The sequence below is a fragment of the Melanerpes formicivorus genome, unplaced genomic scaffold (assembly GCF_026170545.1).
Source record: "Melanerpes formicivorus ecotype bairdi unplaced genomic scaffold, bMelFor1.0.p_v2 SCAF_16, whole genome shotgun sequence".
NCBI lineage: Eukaryota > Metazoa > Chordata > Aves > Piciformes > Picidae > Melanerpes > Melanerpes formicivorus.
The window spans coordinates 1518345-1539828 of record NW_027142368.1 but is presented as its reverse complement, the minus strand read 5'-3'; the positions used below and the strand labels follow the sequence as shown (position 1 = coordinate 1539828).

At 48.2% G+C, this 21484-nt stretch overlaps 1 protein-coding gene across 2 annotated transcripts in view; it reads left to right on the top strand.

Annotated features, from left to right (window-relative positions):
* TOLLIP (toll interacting protein) overlaps window positions 1-18601 on the top strand; it is a 41612-nt gene extending 23011 nt beyond the window's left edge. The window contains exons 6-7 of one of the 2 annotated variants that reach the window (XM_068147785.1): window positions 7050-7070; window positions 14962-18601. In XM_068147785.1, the coding sequence (XP_068003886.1) occupies window positions 7050-7070; window positions 14962-15176 (236 nt within the window). In that variant the 3' untranslated portion in view covers window positions 15177-18601. The remainder of the gene's footprint in view (window positions 1-7049; window positions 7071-14961) is intronic. The other variant, XM_068147786.1, reaches the window with a different exon arrangement.
* The last annotated feature ends 2883 nt before the right edge of the window (window positions 18602-21484 follow it).

Here is a 21484-nt window from a genome sequence, read left to right as displayed (position 1 = left end):
GGTTAGGGAGCTGTGGGCACACAGATTTGTGTGTGCAGAAATACATCAGGAGGAGTTAAAGCAAGCGTGGCCAGGTCTCTTGGTCTGTGCAAAGTAAGTTTTGCACTTGTATAGACAGATGCTTTTACTTGAGGGTTGTACTTTTTCTCTTCAGCACTTGTGTAGAGAGAAGTTTTCACTTGGGGGCTGTAATTTTTTTCCTATCACACATGAAAAGTTTAAAGCATGTAAACAAGCTTGGATTTGCCCTGCTTAGAGAACTGCTAAGGAAAGGTCAGATGGGCTTTATTTGTGTGTTTCACCTGACAGCTCTTGTGGCATGGGTATTTCTTCTGTAATAGGTGTACTTCTTAGAGTTCAAACTAGCTGGATTGTGTCTTTCTTTGCCTACAAACTTCTGAGTGATGAAGTGTGTAGGGCATATGCTCAGGATTGACACAGCAGAGAGACACAGTTAAAAAGTGTATTTTTTTATGACTCAATTTCTGATTGAATTTGAAACTTGCAAACCTGGGTATGCAACTTGAAGATTCAGACCTCCTTTCTCCTTTATAGAGAGAGTTAAGTTAGAGCAAAGCAGGGAGAGGTTTTGGTTACACACATTATTCCCTGATGAAACATGGGTTTGATGGGTGGATCACTAAAGGGATAAGGAACTGGCTTGATGGCTGCACCCAAAGAGTGGCTGTCCGTGGGTCCACGTCCCAGGGGAGGCCAGGGACAAGCAGAGTCCCTTAGGGATCAGTCCTGGGACCAGGCTTGTTCAACATCTTTGTGGGTGCCAGGGACAGTGGCACTGAGTGCAGCCTCAGCAGGGTTGCTGATGACACCAAGCTGTGTGGTGCAGCAGACAGCTGGAGGGAAGGGATCCATCCAGAGGGACCTGGACAGGCTGGAGAGGTGGGCACAAGCCAACCTCAGGAGGTTCAACAAGACCAAGGGCAGGGTCCTGCAGCTGGGTGGAGGCAATCCCAGGCACAAATCCAGGCTGGGCAGGGACTGGCTGGAAAGCAGCCCTGAGGAGAGTGACTTGGGGGTGCTGGGGGAGGAGAAGTTCAACAGGAGCTCTCAGTGTCCTCTTGCAGCCCAGAAAGCCAATCAGAGCCTGGGCTGCAGCAAGAGAAGTGTGGCCAGCAGGGCAAGGGAGGTGATTCTCCCCCTCTGCTCAGCTCTGGGGAGAGCCCACCTGAAGCACTGCCTCCAGTTCTGCAGCCCCTATGACAAGAGGGATGTGGAGGTGCTGGAAGGTGTCCAGAGCAGGGCCAGGAGGATGAGCAGAGGGCTGGAGCTCCTCTCCTGTGAGGACAGACTGAAGGAGTTGGGGCTGTTGAGTCTGGAGAAGAGAAGGCTCCCAGGTGACCTCATTGTGGCCTTCCAGTATCTGAAGGGGGCTACAGGAAGACTGGGGAGGGACTGCTCAGGATCTCAGGTAGTGATAGGACTAGGGGGAATGGAATGAAGCTGGAGGTGGGGAGATTGAGGCTGGAGGTGAGGAGGAAGTTCTTCCCCATGAGAGTGGTGAAGCCCTGGAATGGGTTGTGCAGGGAGGTGGTTGAGGCCCCATCCCCGGAGGTGTTTAAGCCCAGGCTGGCTGAGGCTGTGGCCAGGCTGATCTAGTGTGGGGTGTCCCTGCCCATGGCAGGAGGGATGGAACTAGGTGATCCATGTGGTCCCTTCCAACCCTGACTGATACTATGATACTATGAAACTGTGCACTTTGCTTCATGTAAAGTGCTTTCTATAACTTAACTCTCAGGATCTAAATCTTGTTTGCTTTGCCAGGGAACTAGTTTCAACCTGAGTGCACCTTGAAGTGTGATTCTTTTGGTGGTAAGCCAAACTTCAGGGTAGCTTGTGGTTCTGTTTGAATTGGATGCCAGATGGGTTTGGCTTGTAGGTTCAGCTCATCTCTAGATACTTGAAGCAGTTAGTGAAGTTCAAACATAGTTGTCTTGTGTATGGTTAAAAGAAAAAACAGTAGCTGGTATGGTTCATCTACCAATGCAGTAGAAGGTGAATTTCCTGAGCAGATCTAAATGAGAAAGTTTGTACTGCAAGATGACTCTGCCAGCCAGGTTAGAAAGAGCAGAGATGAAGAAACAGTTGAAACTAGACCAGGAGCTCAACAGAAAACTGATACTAGACCTTCAGCTTTGAAAAGAGCAGTGTGTATCCTGGTATTCTGTACATTTTTGTAGATCCATGGAGTGGTTTGGGTTGGAAGGGACCTTAAAGATCCCCTAGTTCTAATGCCCCTACCATTCACAGGGAGACCTTCCACTAGCCCAGGTTCCTCAAGGCCCCATCCAACGTGGCCTTGAACACCTCCAGGGAGGGGGGATCCACAGCCTCCCCAGGCAGCTTGTTCCAGTATCTCCCCACCCTCACTGTAAAGAGTTTCTTCCCAATCTCCAGTCCAAACCTCTCCTCTTCCAGCTTCAGTCCCTTGCCCCTCATCATATCCCTGCAAGCCCTTGTAAAAAGTCCCTCCCCTAGCTTTCTTGTAGGCCCCCATCAGGTACTGTATTTGTCTTGAGAATCTTTTCAGTGATGCTTGTTAAATCTACAACAAATCCAAGTGCCAGGTGCTGCACTTTGGCCACAACACTCCCATGCAGTGCTGTAGGCTGGGGTCAGAGTGGCTGGAGAGCAGCCAGATAGAAAGAGACCTGGGGGTGCTGATTGACAGCTGCCTAAACATGAGCCAGCAGTGTGGCCAAGAAGGCCAATGGCATCCTGGCCTGCATCAGGAATAGTGTGGCCAGCAGGAGCAGGGAAGTCATTGTGCCCTGTACTCAGCACTGATTAGGCCACACCTTGAGTCCTGTGTCCAGTTCTGGGCCCCTCAGTTTAAGAAGGACATTGAGACACACGAATGTGTCCAGAGAAGGGCAATGAGGCTGGGGAGAGGCCTTGAGCACAGCCCTGTGAGGAGAGGCTGAGGGAGCTGGGGTTGCTTAGCCTGGAGAAGAGGAGGCTCAGGAGAGACTTTATTGCTCCCTATAGCTACCTGAAGGGAGGTTGTAGCCAGGAAGGGATTAGTCTCTTCTCCCAGGCACCCAGCACCAGAACAAGAGGACACAGTCTCAAGATTCACCAGGGGAAGTTTAGGCTCAAGGTGAGGAGAAAGTTCTTCCCAGCAAGAGAGATTGGCCTTTGGAATGTGCTGCCCAGGGAGGTGGTGGAGTCCCCATCCCTGGAGGTGTTTGAGAGGAGATTGGATGTGGCACTTGGTGCCATGGTTTAGTCATGAGGTCTGTAATGACAGGTTGGACTTGCTGATCTTTGAGGTCTCTTCCAACCTTGGTGATACTTGAACAAGTAAAGAAAAAACAAATATTTAGGAAGGGGTAGTAATAATTCTAGCCTAGAAGAATCTGCCTTTATGTAATACTTTTACTGCTCTGCATGTTGGAGCATTTCCCAACTGGAAAGATCCTTCATGTTCCTTTTCATTTCTTCCATGATAATCTGTACTAAAATGTTCCTGATTCTCTGACTTCTAAAGCATTGCAGAGTCTCCCCTCTCAATTTGAGCTTTTGTCTTGGGACAACTTGAATGTTACTCCTTGATTTTTATCAGTGCCTAACTTCTTACAAGCCATGTAAGCTGTGCTTTAATATTTACTGGTTTAGAATGTCTGTGGGCACCATCTCAGAGCACTGAGGTTTCATGCTTCTGCCTCTTCACTGATAAATGGCCCACTCATAAGAATCAGATGGATGGTTATTTGGGGACTTAAAAAATTACTTCAGAATCACAGAATGTTAGGGGCTGGAAGGGACCTTGAAGGATCATCCAGTCCAAGCCCCCTGCCAGAGCAGGGTCACCTCTGCCAGGTCACACATGAACACATCCAGGCAGGTTTTGAATATCTCCAGAGGAGGAGAATCCACAACTGCCCTAGCCAGCCTGTTCCAGGGATCTGTCACCCTCACAGGGAAAAAATGTTCCCTCCTGTTTCCATGAAGCTTCCTATGCCTCAACTTCCACCACTGCCCCTTGTGCTGGCATTGGGCATCACCCAGCAGAGCCTGGCTCCAGCCTCTGGGCACTCATCCTGCACATCTTTATAAACATGAATGAGATTGCCCTCAGGCTCCTCTTCTCCAAGCTACCGACCCCAGCTCCCTGAGCTTTTCCTCATAAGGAAGATGTTCCATTCCCTTAACCATCTTTGTGGCTCTGTGCTGGACTCCTTCAAGCAGTTCCCTGAGGTCCTTCTTGAACTGTGGGTCCCAGAACTGGACACAATATTCCAGATGCAGTCTCAGCAGGGCAGAGGACAGTGGGAAGAGAACTTCTCTTCACCTACTCACCACAGCTCTTCTCATCCACCCCAGAATGGCCTTGGCCTTCTTGGCCACAAGAGCACATTGCTGGCTCATGGTCAATGCTTCAACTCTTTTGTACCAAGTAGATAATAAAAATCCTTCCAAATTATACAAGGAACTAACAGTGTGCCCTGGAAAGCATGGAGTGCTGTCAGAATGTTTTCTGTATAGAACAGAAGAGACCTTTGAGATTGAGTCCAACTTCAATCTAACCAATTTAACACTACCTAATCAACTAAACCATGGCACCAAGCACCCCATCAAGTCTCTTCCTAAACACCTCCAGTGATGGTGACTCCACCACCTCCCTGGGCAGCACATTCCAATGGCCAATAACTCTTTCTATGAAGAACTTCTTCCTAACATCCAGCCTAAACCTCCCCTGGTGCAGCTTGAGACTGTGTCCTCTTGTTCTGCTGCTGGTTGCCTGGGAGAAGAGACCAACCCCCTCCTGGCTACAGCCTCCCTTCAGGGAGTTGTAGACAGCAATATACTGAACTAGATTCTCCTCCTGCATTCTGTAAACTCCTTCAGAAGGATGCCTGCAATCTCCTGGCCTTCCATGCCCCGCTGAATGGATCTGTCTCCTGGAAAAACTCCATTAGGACCATTTGATAGATTCATCAATGGTTTGGGTTGGAAGGGACCTTGGAAGATCCAACCCCTCTGCTTCAGGGAAAGCAATGGTAGTACATCACTGTGCTGCACAGGCATGGTTTGCTTTTTTCCCATCCTCTTAGTTGAGGTTTTTATCTCTCCAGTGAAATGAGTGGAGCCAATAAGCAAACTTTGTTTCCTTCAGAAGAAGCACTGAACAGTTCATTCCATCTGAAATGGAGGAGGGTCTGCTGTTGGGCAAGACTGTTGGAATCCAAGTCTTAACCTATGATTGAAGTACAATGAGCAGACTGAACTGCTTCTCCCAACAGTTTAACAGTAACTTGTTAACTGTCCAAAACAGTGGTGAGGTGGTGGTGTCAAATGTAGTGGGTCACAAAGGCCAAGCTGTTTGATCTGTAACACAAAATTCCTGTTCAGAACTCAGTGTGTCATAGTATCAGAGTATCAGTCAGGGTTGGAAGGGACCACAAGGATCAGTCAGTTCCAACCCCCCTGCCATGGGCAGGGACACCCCACACTAGATCAGCCTGGCCACAGCCTCAGCCAGCCTGGTCTTAAACACCTCCAGGGACAGGGCCTCAACCACCTCCCTGGACAACCCATTCCAGGGCTTCACCACTCTCATGGTGAAGAACCTCCTCCTCACATCTAACCTGACTCTCCCCACCTCCAGCTTCATTCCATTCCCCCTAGTCCTATCACTCCCTCAGATCCTGAGCAGTCCCTCCCCAGCCTTCCTGTAGCCCCCTTCAGATCCTGGAAGGCCACAATGAGGTCACCTGGGAGCCTTCTCTTCTCCAGACTGAACAGCCCCAACTCCTTCAGTCTGTCCTCACAGGAGAGGTGCTGCAGCCCTCTGCTCATCCTCCTGGCCCTTCTCTGGACCCCTTCCAGCCCCTCCAGATCCCTCTTGTCATAGGGACTATGTATGTAACTAACCTTCTCATTAAGGGAGAAGCAACATTCATCTCACACTTTCTCTGTCATACAAGCTGAGTAGCAAGCAGTTAGTCACAGGGTAAGCAGATAAGGCATGAAATGCCCCCAAGTTGCTCTTTTGCTGGTGGATATCACCGAGCTGTGGTGAGAGCAAAGTGGCCACAGAATATTCTTGCAGCAGGTTAATTTCCAAAGGTATAAAACTGAAACACTTCTGACAATAGCACTAGTTACTACAAACCATAGTTGCCATGAGTGCTTGGTCTGTGTATTGGGGACAATTGAACCTGGCAGTCTTCTGAAAGTTGAGTTTATAGAAATGCAGAATGGTTTGGGTTGAAAAGGTCCTTAAAGGTCACCTAGTTCCACCCCTCCTGCCATGGACAGGGAGGCTTGGAACACCTCCAGGAAGGGGGCATCCACAGCCTGTCCCAGTGTCCCACCACCCTCACTGTAAAGAATTTCTTCTTAATCTCCATTCTTAATCTGCTCTGCATTTATCATCTCTTAATTCAGGTTGTAAGACATTGTGCTGTAGTAGTTGCTTAACAATCCAACCCCACTGTGCATGGAAGCAAGCTACAACAAGTCCAGTAAACAAATTATGTGTCTTACCAGCTCACTAGTCCCAGGATGAATAGGAAATCTGTTTGTACTTGTGGGATTGAATTTACTAGCTCACTTCTCACACGTGTTTCAGGGCCCTGACTGCCGTTTCTCCTCGAGGCAATGTTGTGTGTGTATGTACATTGCTCCCCTGGATGCCTGTATTGGGTTGATGGGTTGGCTTGTGATGTTACTGCTGTTTGTTCACATAACCATGGATATGTGCTGTCCTTTGGGGGCTATGGAAGATAATCCTTGCTGCCAAGCCTTGGCCTGACTTACAACATTTCTTGTAGTTGTTACTCCTGTGAAAGCAGCACATTGAGGGAACTTGTTCAGAGCACCGGAGTGGGATGAGTTGGGAGACTGAACCCTAGCAGCATGCAGTTTGTGCTGGTTAGGTGGGTTAGGTTTTACCCAGTTGCCTCCCTGTATGCAACTTTCACCTTTGGAAGCTAAATGATTCCTTTCCTTTTTGAAATAGATTAATATTTCTTTCCCATGTCTTACTCCTTTCCCCTTGCCCCTTCATTCTCACTTGTCTTTAGGGCTTGAGTACTTTGCTCTGGGTAAGTTTCCAAGCTCTTTTCTCGCTCCCATCCTCATTGACCTGGGTCTTTGCATGAGCTCATCTGACCAGCTTTAATTGTTGCAGCAGACTGTATCACAAGGTATTGCCACTTGGATGTCACAACAGAACAATTTAATGCATCGCCTGGAAATTTTTGGAGCCTCTCTAAATTGCCACAAAGTCTTTAAAGGCTCAGCTTCAAGCTGTGATGATTGAAGTAATGGGTGATAATGGTATTGAGATGTGGTGTTAATGTTCTTCAGAAGCTGTTGTGTGTCAGTGAGCTGCCCTAGGGGACAGCATTGGCTTCCTAGAAGAGAAACCTTAATCTTGCAGTTGTTCTGCTGCTGCAAGGTTTGGGGAGAAGCAGGCAATGCCATGACTTTCAGGGAGCTTCCGAGTGAAGAACTCAGTTCAGCAATGACATTGAGAGGACAGCCTGCCAATTGCCTTCTGTTCATCAAATAAGCCTTTTTACCAGAAGGTAACACTTCATTTTTGTCAGTTTGTGTCTTTCATACACAGCTGCTTTAGATCCATGTCCAGTCAAGCATCTGACTAGAGCTCTAAAGGCAAATTACATTACAGGAAAGAAATTTTCCTCCAGTTTAGCCTTGCTTTACTATGACACCTCTGATTTTGAACTGTGCAGAGACACTGTGACATCCTTCCCTTTGATCAAAGCCTTGAGCTTCAATCAAGTATGCTCAGAAAACTCTATAGAGTTGAGGCACAATGTCATTTCTTGGTGCTCTGGATGTCAGAAAGTTGCTGTAAATAACTGCTCTGGTTGTTGCAACATACTTGGCTTATTCAGAGCAGGGAAATGGATTGATTTCTTTTTTTCTGTGGATCATAAACTTTTCTGGTAGCTTGCAAACAAACAACAATAAATGATGGCAGACGTTTTAGTATTGATACTTCTTTTTTCCTGAAGCAAATAACATTAAGATTTGTGTATTAAAATAAAACCCCAAATATCCTGATTTCATCCTTTAAATGAAAGAATTTGTGCTGAGAAGGTCCCTGAGCTTATTCTGCAAGGCTCTGTACGTGGGACAGGATAGTCCTGAGTTAGGAAATGAAACTTCAGACACTTGACTGAAGAAGAAAAGAAAGAAAGAAACCCTTGTGGAATGCCTTGTGTGCAGTTGGAAAAACCTGAGCCTGTTAACTGTGCTTTGATGCTTCCACTGCTGCCCCTAGCAATTGGCTGCCTGCTGTGCATACTGGTTTCACCTGTTGGAATGTCACTGCTTACACCAGCATGCTGCCATCACCATGCCACTGAATGGGAGGGCAGTGCTCCATCCTTCTGCCTGTGACTCTTACCTGGGACCTCAGAGCAACGTGGGAGTGGGCAGCTCCTTTGCTAGGGGATTCTGATGGGGTTTAGCTTCTGTTTTCAGCTGGTAGCCACATGAGGTGCTCAATGGGTAAGGCAGCTTTTCCCTGAACATGGGTCACTTACAAGTTGATCGTAATGATTGCATCTGTCTATCTGCTACGTTTCAGTGCACAGTTCAAAGTTTATGCTTCCTGTTTTGGAAGTCAGAAACTATGGATGCTTTTAGCCTGAGTGTGGAACAAAGCAAAAAACCCCAAGGTGCTCTTTAAATTGGTACTGCTGGAGCTTGAATGTTGAGTTCCATGAAGAATTTGCATTTGCATTGGAGTGTTTCATTGAAACTCACTGTGATCCCAACAGCTTCCCTTTGTGTGCAGTGTAGTCACAGGCAGCAGAAAGTCATTCTAGAACTTTAAGAGCTGAGAAGGTAGATTTTGAAAGCCATTAGTGATAAACAATGCTCTCAAGAAACTTCCTTGTCTTGAAAACCGAGTGTCTAGGTTGAAAACCCTTCTGGAACATGACTTATGCAGGTGTCTGGCTTCAAAATTAACTTGGTTTGATGAAAGCAGTAAGGAAAACTGTGTGTTGGTCTTGGCTCTGTTGAGGGGGCTTTAATACTGAGAAGACAGTGGAATGTGTCAGCTGTGGGATGCTGTGGTACTCCAAGGGAGCCTCATGGTTTATTTGGGTTAGCATTTTTAACTGACCCTCTGTGTGGGCAGTCCCTGCACAATTTGGGCTGGCAGCCAGGTCATTTTAGGGTGCTGGTGACTTACTGAGGAGCATTGGGAAGTTTGTGTGAGAAGTGAAATGTAACTTCTGTTGCTCTGTTCTTTCAGGTTCTTTGCAACTGTATTTTGTGAGGCAGCACAGCTTTGTTCACCTCTTAAATGCTGGATTGCTTGTAGGAAGCATGAGGAATGAGTTGAGGCTTATTGAACCTCTGGAAGAGGCAGTCTGAAATGCAGCTGGATGTGATCACTGGGTTGCAGGGTTGTTGAGGACTGCACAGTGGTTTGCCCCCAGGGTGCACACATGATCTGATTTGCCTTGCATTCAAACGCTTAGAGCCAAATGGAATTCCAGGAACCACAGTCCAAATGGCATAAGAAGCTCGAGAGCTGAAGTTGGGATTGTTGCAGAAGATCTCCTTGGTAGTGGTGGGGTGCAGAGGGTTGGGCAGAGACATGAGGTAACAGATCTGTGGTGAGAGGGACATTTCTTTAGTTGCCAGCATGAACCTTTTCAAATAGGTGCAGCCTGGCTGTTAGACTTGGAGCATGCAGGGTTTTCTTACCACAGTGAAGGTGGTTACAAGGAGAGATGTCAAATGAGAATTGGAGACCACTGCTAAATGTGGAGGTGCTTGCAACTCAGCAACATCCCTTCAGGCAGGACACCAGTGCAGGCTGAGGGGAAAAAAACCAGCGAGGAGTACATGAGGTGACATCAGCTTCAGTGCACACAACCCATATCCCATTACAGCTCCTCATCAGCCAGAGCTGCTGTAAGCTGATACAAGGTTTAGCTGATCCAACCTGGAATGTCAGTTTTAACACAACCTTTTTAAAGCTGATAGGGGAAGGGGGGAAAAGAGGAAAAAGGTAATCACTGAGATGCTGAAATATTTGTACAAGTTAGAGTGAGCACAGACATTTCTGATGACATAGTTACAGGATAAAGAGAGGCTTGAAGAGGCAAGGTAAGTGTTGAAATTGCTCTTGGCTTGTTATTTTTGTAGGAGATGTTAATTCTGACTAGAGTGAGTGTAGCAGAGCTGCAGTATGTTGGATCACTTCAGGAGTTTAGTCATTATGCAGGGTCCTGCAGCTGGGTGGAGGCAATCCCAGGCACAAATCCAGGCTGGGCAGGGACTGGCTGGAAAGCAGCCCTGAGGAGAGAGCCTTGGGGGTGCTGGTGGACAAAAAGCTCACCAGGAGCTCTCAGTGTGCACTTGCAGCCCACAAAGCCAACCAGATCCTGGGCTGCAGCAAGAGAAGTGTGGCCAGCAGGGCAAGGGAGGTGATTCTCCCCCTCTGCTCAGCTCTGGGGAGACCCCACCTGGAGTACTGCCTCCAGTTCTGGAGCCCCTATGACAAGAGGGATCTGGAGGTGCTGGAAGGTGTCCAGAGAAGGGCCATGAGGATGAGCAGAGGGCTGGAGCACCTCTCCTGTGAGGACAGACTGAAGGAGTTGGGGCTGTTCAGTCTGGAGAAGAGAAGAGAAGGTTCTGAGGTGACCTAATTGTGGCCTTCCAGTATCTGAAGGGAGCATACAAGGAGGCTTCTCAGGATCTCATACAAGGAGGGACTTCTCAGGATCTCAGGTAGTGATAGGACTAGGGGGAATGGAATGAAGCTGGAGGTGGGGAGATTGAGGCTGGAGGTGAGGAGGAAGTTCTTCCCCATGAGAGTGGTGAAGCCCTGGAATGGGTTGTGCAGGGAGGTGGTTGGGGCCCTGTCCCTGGAGGTGTTTAAGGCCAGGCTGGCTGAGGCTGTGGCCAGGCTGATCTAGTGTGGGGTGTCCCTGCCCATGGCAGGGAGGTTGGAACTAGATGATCCTTGTGGTCCCTTCCAACCCTGACTGATACTATGATACTATCATGCTAAGAGATGAGGGTGCTAAGAGAGACACACTTGAAAATGATGTTGGTTGTAGACGGCTTGGTGTTACTATGGGGTTTGAGCAATTAGTCAGAATTCCAGTAGGAGAGAAGCAGCTTTAGGTCTGCTTCTGAGTAATTGATGAAACCTGCTTCTCTTAGTTTGAAGATGTGTAGTAGTGGTGCTGCAAATTGGTCATCCTTTGGTTGACTTAAGGCAGAGTAATTACAGTGAAGGTTTAATAGCTGTTTTGAAAAGCTGATGAACAGAGAAAAGTGGTGAATCATCCCCTAATGGAGGGAGGCCTTGGCTGGGGTGCATCCTGATCTTAAAGAGCTAATTGAGGGAATAGACAATTTAGCCCAAGCAAGCAACAGACAGTTTAAAAGGCCAAAGCCCAGAAAGCCAATCAGATCCTGGGCTGCAGCAGGAGAAGTGTGGCCAGCAGGGCAAGGGAGGTGATTCTCCCCCTCTGCTCAGCTCTGGGGAGACCCCACCTGGAGTACTGCCTCCAGTTCTGGAGCTCCTATTACAAGAGGGATCTGGAGGTGCTGGAAGGTGTCCAGAGAAGGGCCATGAGGATGAGCAGAGGGCTGGAGCACCTCTCCTGTGAGGACAGACTGAAGGAGTTGGGGCTGTTCAGTCTGGAGAAGAGAAGGCTCCCAGGTGACCTCATTGTGGCCTTCCAGTATCTGAAGGGGGCTCCAGGAAGGCTGGGGAGGGACTGCTCAGGATCTCAGGTAGTGATAGGACTAGGGGGAATGGAATGAAGCTGGAGGTGGGGAGATTGAGGCTGGAGGGGAGGAGGAAGTTCTTCCCCATGAGAGTGGTGAAGCCCTGGAATGGGTTGTCCAGGGAGGTGGCTGGGGCCCTGTCCCTGGAGGTGTTTAAGCCCAGGCTGGCTGAGGCTCTGGCCAGGCTGCTCTAGTGTGGGGTGTCCCTGGCCATGGCAGGGGGTTTGAAACTGGCTGATCCTTGTGGTCCCTTCCAACCCTGACTGATACTATGATACCATTTGTCGAAACAAACTCTTAGCAGCTTCCTAAGTCTGACTGCAGCAGGTTGCAAAAGGATCTCCTTATAGGAAATGGGAAACAAAATCACCCAGGAGGGCTGGTATTGAGGTTTATCTTTACACATAATACTTTGATACATGTTTGTGTCACTGTTTTTATGCTTTCTTGATTGGTCATTACTACACATAAAGATCACTCTCTGAAAGTGCCAGGTGACTAGAATGGGCAGTGGGTGCTTTGGATGAAAGCAAATAGAGGACAAATACAGAAGCTCTATCATGCTGCTGTGTGCAGCAGTGCCACATTTGTGTCTAGATGCAGGTAGTTCTCCATCCCCTGCTTTACAATCAGTACAGCACAACTGGAAAAGTAACCCTGCAAGGTGTGGGATGAAGCTGGTTAGGCAGCTGGAGCTACTGGGCAAGTGATTGATTCTGTTCTCAGAAGGGATAGCAAAAGTGGGTGTACACTGTAACTGCTGTCAGTGTTCTACAAACAAATGGTAGGGTTTTGAGCAATGGATTAATGGTGGAAGTGATAAAAAGGGATTTTTATCTAATAATTCCTTATCAAAGGGCTTAGGAAACTCATTTTCTAAACCTGTTTTTATAAACTGCTTTAATTCTACACAGGCATACAAGAAGTTCATGAAAAATGTTAGAGGAGCTTTGTCCTCTGGTACCAGCACAGGAAAAAGCAGTGTGTCCTGTGGGCATAAACAGAATTGCTCTTTAGCCATCTTCTGACTTTGTAGGATGGCCTGGAGGGAGCTTTAATCAGGGAAGACCACCTGCCTAGAGTCATGGAATGGTTTGGGTTGGAAGGCACCTTAAAGATCATCCAGCTTCAACCCCACTGCCATGGGCAGGGACACCTCCCACCAGCCCAGGCTACTCAAGGCCTCACCCAGCCTGGCCTGCAGGGAAGAAGGGGCATCCACAGCTTCCCTGAGTAACCTGTTCCAGTGTCTCCCCACCCCCACAGTCCAGAATTTCTTCCTAATCTCCAGTCTAGATTTGCCCTCCCCAAGCATTCCCTCTTGTCCTATCCCCACAAGCTTGTGTCAAAAATCCCTCCCCAGCTCTTATGCAGCCCTCTTCAGGTACTGGAAGGCTGCCCCAAGGTCTCCCTGGAGCCTTCTCTTCTCTAGGCTCAACAGCCCCAACTCTCTCAGTCTGTCCCCATAGGGGAGGTTCTTCAGCCCTCTGAGCATCTTTGTGGCCCCCTCTGGACCCTCTCCAGCAGTTCCATGTTGTCCTTGTGCTGGGGGCCCCAGCATTGGACACAACAATGCTCCAGGTGAGGTCTCAGGAGAGCAGAGTAGAGGGGCAGAATCCCCTGCATTGTCCTTGCCCATCAGTGTGGTCCCAGTCTCCTCAGTACTTTTCCACTGCATTGAAAGGAAGGCAATGGCATTCATTGAATCTAAATATCAGTTGGTGGTGTGAAACCATCTTCTTCATCACATATGCAAGGTGTGCCCCATGGATGTGGGGAGGCCTGTGGATGCAGTCTACCTGGACCTCAGCGAGGCCTTTGACGCCATCCCCCATAGCAACCTCCTGGCCAAGCTGTCAGCCCATGGCTTGGACAGCAGCTCTCTGAGCTGGGTTAGGAACTGGCTGGAGGCTGAGCCCAGAGAGTGGTGGTGAATTGTGCCACAGCCAGCTGGCAGCCAGGCACCAGTGGTGTCCCCCAGGGATCAGTGCTGGGCCCTGTGCTCTTTAACATCTTCATTGATGATCTGGATGAGGGCACTGAGTCCATTAGCAGTAAATTTGCTGATGACACCAAGCTGGGGGCAGGAGTTGATCTGCTGGAGGGTAGAGAGGCTCTGCAGAGGGACCTTGCCAGGCTGGACAGATGGGCAGAGGCCAAGGGCAGGAGACTGAACACATCCAAGTGCCAGGTTCTGCACATTGGCCGCAGCAACCCCAGGCAGTGCTACAGGCTGGGGTCAGAGTGGCTGAGAGCAGCCAGGCAGAGAGGGACCTGGGGGTGCTGGTTGATGGTAGGCTGAACATGAGCCAGCAGTGTGCCCAGGCAGCCAAGAGGGCCAATAGCATCCTGGCCTGCATCAGGAACAGTGTGGCCAGCAGGAGCAGGGAGGTCATTCTGCCCCTGTGCTCAGCACTGGTTAGGCCACACCTTGAGTCCTGTGTCCAGTTCTGGGCTCCTCAGGTTAGGAAGGAGGTTGACTTGCTGGAACGAGTCCAGAAAAGGGCAACGAAGTTGGTGAGGGGCTTGGAGCACAGCCCTGTGAGGAGAGGCTCAGGGAGCTGGGGTTGCTTAGCCCAGAGAAGAGGAGACTCAGGGGAGACCTTCTTGCTCTCTCCAACTCCCTGAAGGGAGGTTGGAGCCAGGTGGGGGTTGGTCTCTTCTCCCAGGCACCCAGCACCAGAACAAGAGGACACAGTCTCAGGCTGCATCAGGGGAGTTTTAGGCTGGAGGTTAGGAAGAAGTTCTACACAGAGAGAGTGATTGTCCATTGGAAGTGTTCAGGAGGAGACTTGATGGGGTGCTTGGTGCCATGGGTTAGTTGTTTAGGTGGTGTTGGATTGGTTGATAGGTTGGACGCGATGATCTTGAAGGTCTCGTCTGGTCTGGTCTATTCTATTCAGTTTGGAGCTGTCCTTCAGTTTACCGTTTGTGGAACATGCCCTGGGCAGGGACCTCCTCCCCAGAAACATGCTCTGATTGTGCCAGTCTAGGTATCATCTCTGTGATCTCTTTTTTTTGCTTCTGGAGTATGTGTTAGAAAGTAGAAGTGGGTGGGTTGGAGTGAGTCATGGGCTGCTTTTCCTGCCAAACCATTGAATTCTTTCCTTTAGTTTGCATTTCATGTTACAGTTTCATTTTTCATTTATTCCCCCCCCCTCATGTGTGTTTTGGTTGTTTTCTTCTGTCCTCTGCCTGCAGGGATGCCTGCAGTCTGTAACCCAGGCATGGTACCAGTGGCAATGCCGCCTCCAGCTATCAACCCTCAGCACCTGTGTAACGAAGAGGACCTGAAATCTATCCAGGACATGTTTCCCAACATGGACAGAGAAGTAATCCGCTCAGTGCTAGAAGCTCAGAGGGGGAACAAGGACGCAGCTATCAACTCCTTGCTTCAGATGGCTGAAGAATCATAGATCCCCACCTCCTGCATAGTCCCCCTCCTCGATGCCACTTATTTTTACTTGCCAAGCCAGGGATTTAGCTAGAGGAAGAATTTCCCAACAGCTTTCTGTTAGCACATCCTCTGTGTGAAAGATTAAACCTTTTCTCCTTGGACATTTGGATCTTCCTCACTTCCTTTCTCAGTCTGTACATACTCAGTTCAGCTTCTGTCCTGCAATATAGCATTGAAGCATCTTTACTGTCAGCTGTGCCCTGTGTGGCTGTGTTCTGATGGGGTGGGGAGTTAATGCTGCTTTGTTTTGTTTCTCTCCCTCTCTTCACAACCTTGTTCTTACAAAGTAACTCTATGCAGTGCAGGGTTTACTACTGTTAGGTTGAAAACAAAACTCTCTGGTTGTTTGGGTTTTTTTTGCATGGAGGGTTTGCTCTTTAACCATAAGTGATTTGTTCAAGCATTTAGGTTTCATCAAGCAGCCTACTTTGGCTAGAAATTAAAAGAAAGATCCTTCCCTTGTCCTGTGGTGTTTAGTTATTGCTGTGATCTGTTCCCCTGTTTCTGAATTGAAGAGTCTTCACTGAATAAGCTCAATTTCTTTAGGTTGTGCTGTTGCTACTTGTAATGAGCATCTTCTCTCCAATCATCAGGCACCAAAGCAATATCTATTACCTGGTGTGTGCATTTGGGGCTCTCTCCTCCCACACAGTACTGTTCTGGATCTGTAACACCTTCACCAGGTAACTTTGAACTCCTGCAGCATGTCTTGCTGTAGCAGAGAACTACAAGGCTGAGCCCCAGTGTACTCCCACAGTTAATTGTGCTCTCATGACTGCTTCTGCCTTCCTGTGGCTCTGGCAGAGGGTGAGTGCAGAAGGAGAGAAGCTTTTATACCTGAAAAATTACTGAAGCTGTAAAGAATTCTTTCAGGAAGCTGTGAAGAGTTATTTCAGGTGTTGACTTACATTAAAAAAGCAGGAACCTATGATCTGCTTATAGGGCTCCTCTCTTCACTCCTGTATTTCACTCCTGTATTTCTAATAGAGAAAACCTTTTTGTCCTGCCATCTGAAATAAGAAGCAAGCAAACCAGCTTCAGAACCATTGACTGACACCAGGAGTTCCTCAGTGAGTTTAGACTACAGTTGCTGTGATCAGTTTCTGCTTAACTTGGTGCCGTGGAAATAAATGGTGAGAGAAAACTTAACATATCTGAGTTGCAGTCTGAACCTCAGAGGGGGTTGGAGGTTGCTTGTATTTATTGTTAGTGTTTGGTTACATTATTTTTTTTTCAGCTAACAACTCATTTTGGACCTGCAGAATCCTTACCAGTGTGCCCCAGTTGCAGCTGTTGCCTAAATGGCTGCAGTGCCTGGGTTTTTGTAGATGGTGAAGTAATGCACTTTAAATAGTATGCACCAGTTTGGGGTTGGTTTTATTTCCCAGTGATGTGCAATGTTGCTGTTTGATCTGTGTAAATGTTTGAGTTCAGATACAATTTCTCTAATAGCCATAGACCTTTATATTTTCCAAGAGTTGGAATGAATGTACACTTGAAATCTAGGCTCTTGAGTGATCCATGACAACATTAAAGCCAGGTTGGGAGCAGGGAGGAGGGACCTGGATTCTCCTCTTCCCCACACCTTGTTTCATGTCCCACACTCAAAATATCTCCTTTATTGTCTGCTGAAAAGCTGATCTTTTAAGTGTTTGGGGGGGGTTGTTTTTCATTTTTCCTTGCATTCAAGAAGCCTTTAGGTAGCACTGAGAGTAGAAGAGGAATATTTGAAGCCTTTAGGTAGCACTGAGAGTAGAAGAGGAATATTCGAAGCCTTTAGGTAGCACTGAGAGTAGAAGAGGAATATTCGAAGCCTTTAGGTAGCACTGACAGTAGAACAGGAATATTTATTTTTTTATGATTAAAAGCAAGACTGAAACTTTAAAGAAGAGTACAGCACCAAGAGAAACCATCCCACTGTCTGGCCCTTTTGAAGCTGTCTGTCTGTGATGTACCATTTTCAGTTTTGTTAGCAGTCCCATCTTGGAATCCTCTTGTCTTCGTGGGTCCTCCAATCGGCTTTTCAGCGGTGCGATCCCGGGCTGTAGTTTGTGTGCTTCAGGTGTAGAGCCACCACGCTTCCATTTGCTGAAGGAGAAAGGGGTGTTCTGCAAGAGGCTAGTCTGGCCCCTTCCCTACAACCATGGGAGCTGTTGTAATGAGTGGGATTAGAGCCACGTGGTCTTTCTGGCAACCGTGATCCCCATGCTGTTGTCACCCGAGAGGGTGAACCTTGGCGGGGATTTGATGCTTCATCGCCAGGAAGAGTTCCTTGCTCTGAAGTGGGATGCAGTGGTGAGTTGCTAGGGGTGGAACAATTCAGGGACAATGTCTATATTCCAATTTTTATATTAAAAGGTTGGGATCCATAATGCAGCTTTTTATAAAAGCAAGTGGGCATGGTTCAAGTGAATGGCTGGTAAATTGGACTGCATCCTTTCACAGCTCAGCTCCGAGCACAGAGCCAACCCCTTCCAGCCCTAACCACCAGGAAGGAGAAGTGTTGAGTTGTAGTCATACATGAGGGAGGCTCCTGCTCTTAGGATTGGTTTGTTTGGTGTGTTCTAGCCAAGCAGGGTAGGGCTGTGAGTTGAAGGGTGGGATATGTAGGAGCAGTGTGGCCAGGAGATGGATTTCAGCATCTTACGCTAAATACTGCTCTGGGGATTGTGTGTTGATTGCAGTAAGTGTTCTAGCTGAAACTCCTTTGGCACGGGCTGCTACTCGTCAGCGAGAGCAAAACCGCTGACCATACACCTCCCCAGCTTTTCAGCACACATATCTTCTCAGTTCTGTGTCAGGTTGGAATGGGAGAGAGAGCAAAAAAAGGCAGGGAGCATTTGGTTATTGCAGGGTCTGTGACATTCAAGTATTGGAGCTGAAAGTCTCCTCCTTGGTTTAAAACAAACGGATTGTCACTCGTGCTGAATGTAGCTTTAGCCAAAATGCTAATGGGATGATCCTGTGTTTGATGCTGCTCTTCTGCTCAACAGCTTCAAGCAGCTTGGAGCCAAAGCCAGCTGTGTAAGAACTGGCATCTGCTACAAGTTAGTGCATTTAGTCCTAGTTTGAGTCCTGCCAAGAGCCTAAACTTGCTAAAGGTAGGAACATTTTTTGTCTAGCTAGATCCTTGCTACTTTCTTCTCTCCTGCTCTTTGCATCTGCTGATGGTACTGAATGTTTGGGTTTGGTTTTTTCCTCCCCTTACCAATGTTACTGCTTGTTTGGTTGGTATGTAATTCCTTACAGAGAATGTTTTTGGCTGTAATAATCCTGAAGACATTGTTTCTCTGTATTGAGCTCCAGTGTCCAAATGTGTTTCTTGCACTCTAAAGTACATTAACTTTTTCATTCTAATTTAATAAATGTATCATCCAAATGAAAGTGTGTCATGTCTGTGTTGGAGAGCACCTCACTTGGAGGCTTTGGCTGCAGGCTGATCTACAGCTCCAGTATCAGTTGCTGTCTTCTACTCAGCCTTGTGCATTCACTGCCAAGTTACACTGGTTCTTAATGGGATCGTCTGCTGTGGGACTGGTGCTGGAAGCTCAGAATAGAATGGAATAGAATAGAATAGACCAGGTTGGAAGAAACCTTCAAGATCATCATGTCCAACCCATCAACCAATCCAACCCACCTGAACAACTAACCCATGGCACCAAGCACCCTCTCAAGTCTCCTCCTGAACACCTCCAGTGATGGTGACTCCACCACCTCCCTGGGCAGCCCATTCCAATGGGCAATCACTCTCTCTGTGTAAAACTTCCTCCTGACCTCCAGCCTGAACCTCCCCTGGTGCAGCCTGAGACTGTGTCCTCTTGTTCTGGTGCTGGGTGCCTGGGAGAAGAGACCAACCTCTGCCTGTCTACAACCCCCCTTAAGGTAGTTGTAGAGAGCAATAAGGTCACCCCTGAGTCTCCTCTCCTCCAGGCTAAGCAACCCCAGCTCCCTCAGCCTCTCCTCATAGGGCTGTGTTCCAAGCCTCTCACCAACTTTGTTGCCCTTCTCTGGACTTGTTCCAGCAAGTCAACCTCCTTCCTAAACTGAGGGGAATTATTTGAGAAGTATTTGAAGCATTCCTTTCAGGGAAGAAGCCTTTTCCTACCTCCTGCAGATGCTACAACCTCAGTATTGCAGGTCTAGAGGACAGAAGGAGGAGGCAGTGAGGTTGTGTTGTTCAAAGGGCAATGTTTGAGGGCAAGGAAGGAAGGAAGGAGGAACTGTGTGAATGTGAAACAAAAGAATCACAGAATGGCTTGGGTTGGAAGGGACCTTAAAGATCATTTAGTTCCAACCCTGCTGCCATGGGCACAGACACCTCCCACTGGAGCAGCTTGCTCAAGGCCCCATCCAACCTGGCTCTGAACACTGCTAGGCTTGGAGACTCCACAGCTTCTCTGGGTAACCTGTTCTAGTGCCTCACCACCCTCATGGGGAAGGACTTCCTAATGTCTAACATAAAATGATCCTCTTCCAGTTTGAAGCCATTGCTCCTTGTCCTGTCACTCCATGCTTTTGTAAAAAGTCCCCTTCCAGCTCTTCTGTAGCCCCTTCAGATACTAAAAGGTTGCTCTAAGGTCTTTCCCTTCTACAGGCTCAGCAGCCCCAGCAGCCCCAGCTCTCTCAGCCTGGCCTCACAGCACAGGAGTTCCAGCCCTGGGATCATCTTCATGGCCTCTGGCCCTGCTCCTGTGCTGAGGACTCCAGAGCTGGCCCCAGCACTGCAGGTGGGGTCTCATAGCAGAGCAGAAGGATAGAATCCCCTCCCTCCAGCTGCTGCCCATGCTGGAAGAAATGCTCTGCACTGTGAAGGGATTGAGAACTCCCCAGTTGAGTGAAGAGTTACACAACAGACCTTGGGCTGTGATATTTTGGCTACACTTAAGAGCTGGCATTGGCTGTTGATGTGGAATTAACGATGTAAAGATCTGATTTAGGTAGTAAAAAGCAGTTTGGGGTCTCTCTGACAGCATTGCTATGCTCAGTGAATATTCATCAGCTGTGGGTCTGCACTATTAACTACCAAGCTAGCATTCTGGGGTTTGCTCTCCAGTTCTTGGTGTGGATTTTATCAGGAGGTAATTTTCTGTCAACAAGGTGGTTGAAAAGAATCTTTCACACCTGAACTTCCCTTGATTTATCTCCTGAGAGTACTTAGTTGCTGCTCTGAACAAAGTTGTGTCCATACTGGGCTTTCCTCCCATCCTGGAGTAGCAGTTCCATGGCCTGTAGCTTGCAGCTTGCTTTCAGGTTTCTCCTGTGTGCTGAAGAAATGGGAAGAGTGAGAGGTAATTTCCTTCAATGCTGCCCTTCTTGTGGCTGCTGCAGCAGCTAGTTAGCATTTTCCTATTTGTTAGGTCTTTCAATTCAGTGCTAATCAAGCAGTGATGGGGGGGGGGGGGCGTGGGGGGTGAAGTTGGTGTGTTTTGAACTACTCTCAAACATTTTAAGTACATAAGGATTGTCTTAAAGTAAGTAGGGAAAATGCAAGCCCCTATTAACCATCTGCTGCACTTTTGGGTTGTAGCCTGCTAAAGGCTTCAGCTTTATCAGTATTGATTGCAAGTATTCCTAAGGTTGGAAGAGGCCTCAAAGATCATCGACTCCAACCTGTCACCACAGACCTCATGACTAAAGTAGGGAGGACACTACTGCCCACTGGAGGCTTGAACCTTCCCAGTAAGGGAACTGAGCCACCTGAGGGGGTTGTCTCCTAGATCTTGTTTTTAGCAGCCCAGGTTGATGTAACAACAGGCACCAGGACAGGTTAGGAGCTGCCCTGCTGGAAAGCAGCTCCATGGACAAAGACCTTGGGGTCTTAGGGGACAGTAAGTTCTTCATGGGACAGCAATGTGCCCTTGTGGCCAGGAGGGACAAATGGCATTCTGGGGTGCAGCAAGAAAAGTGTGGCCAGCAGGTCTTCTACCCCTCTGCTCTGCCCTGTTGAGACCACACCTGGAATACTGTGTCCAGTTCTGGGCTCCCCAGTACAAGAGAGACAGAGACCTGCTGGAGAGAATCCAAGGAAGAGCCATGAGGATGATCAGGGGACTTGAGCATCTCCCCTGTGAAGAGAGACTGAGAGTGCTGGGGCTGTTTAGCCTGGAGAAGAGAAGACTGAGAGGGGATCTCATCAATGTGTATTGATATCTGAGGGGTGGGTGTCGAGGCCACTCTCTTTTTGGTGGTGCACAGTAATAAGCCAAGGAACAATGTGGGAGAGCTATGAAGATAGGACTGTTAATGAGCTCCCTTTGAACAGGTATG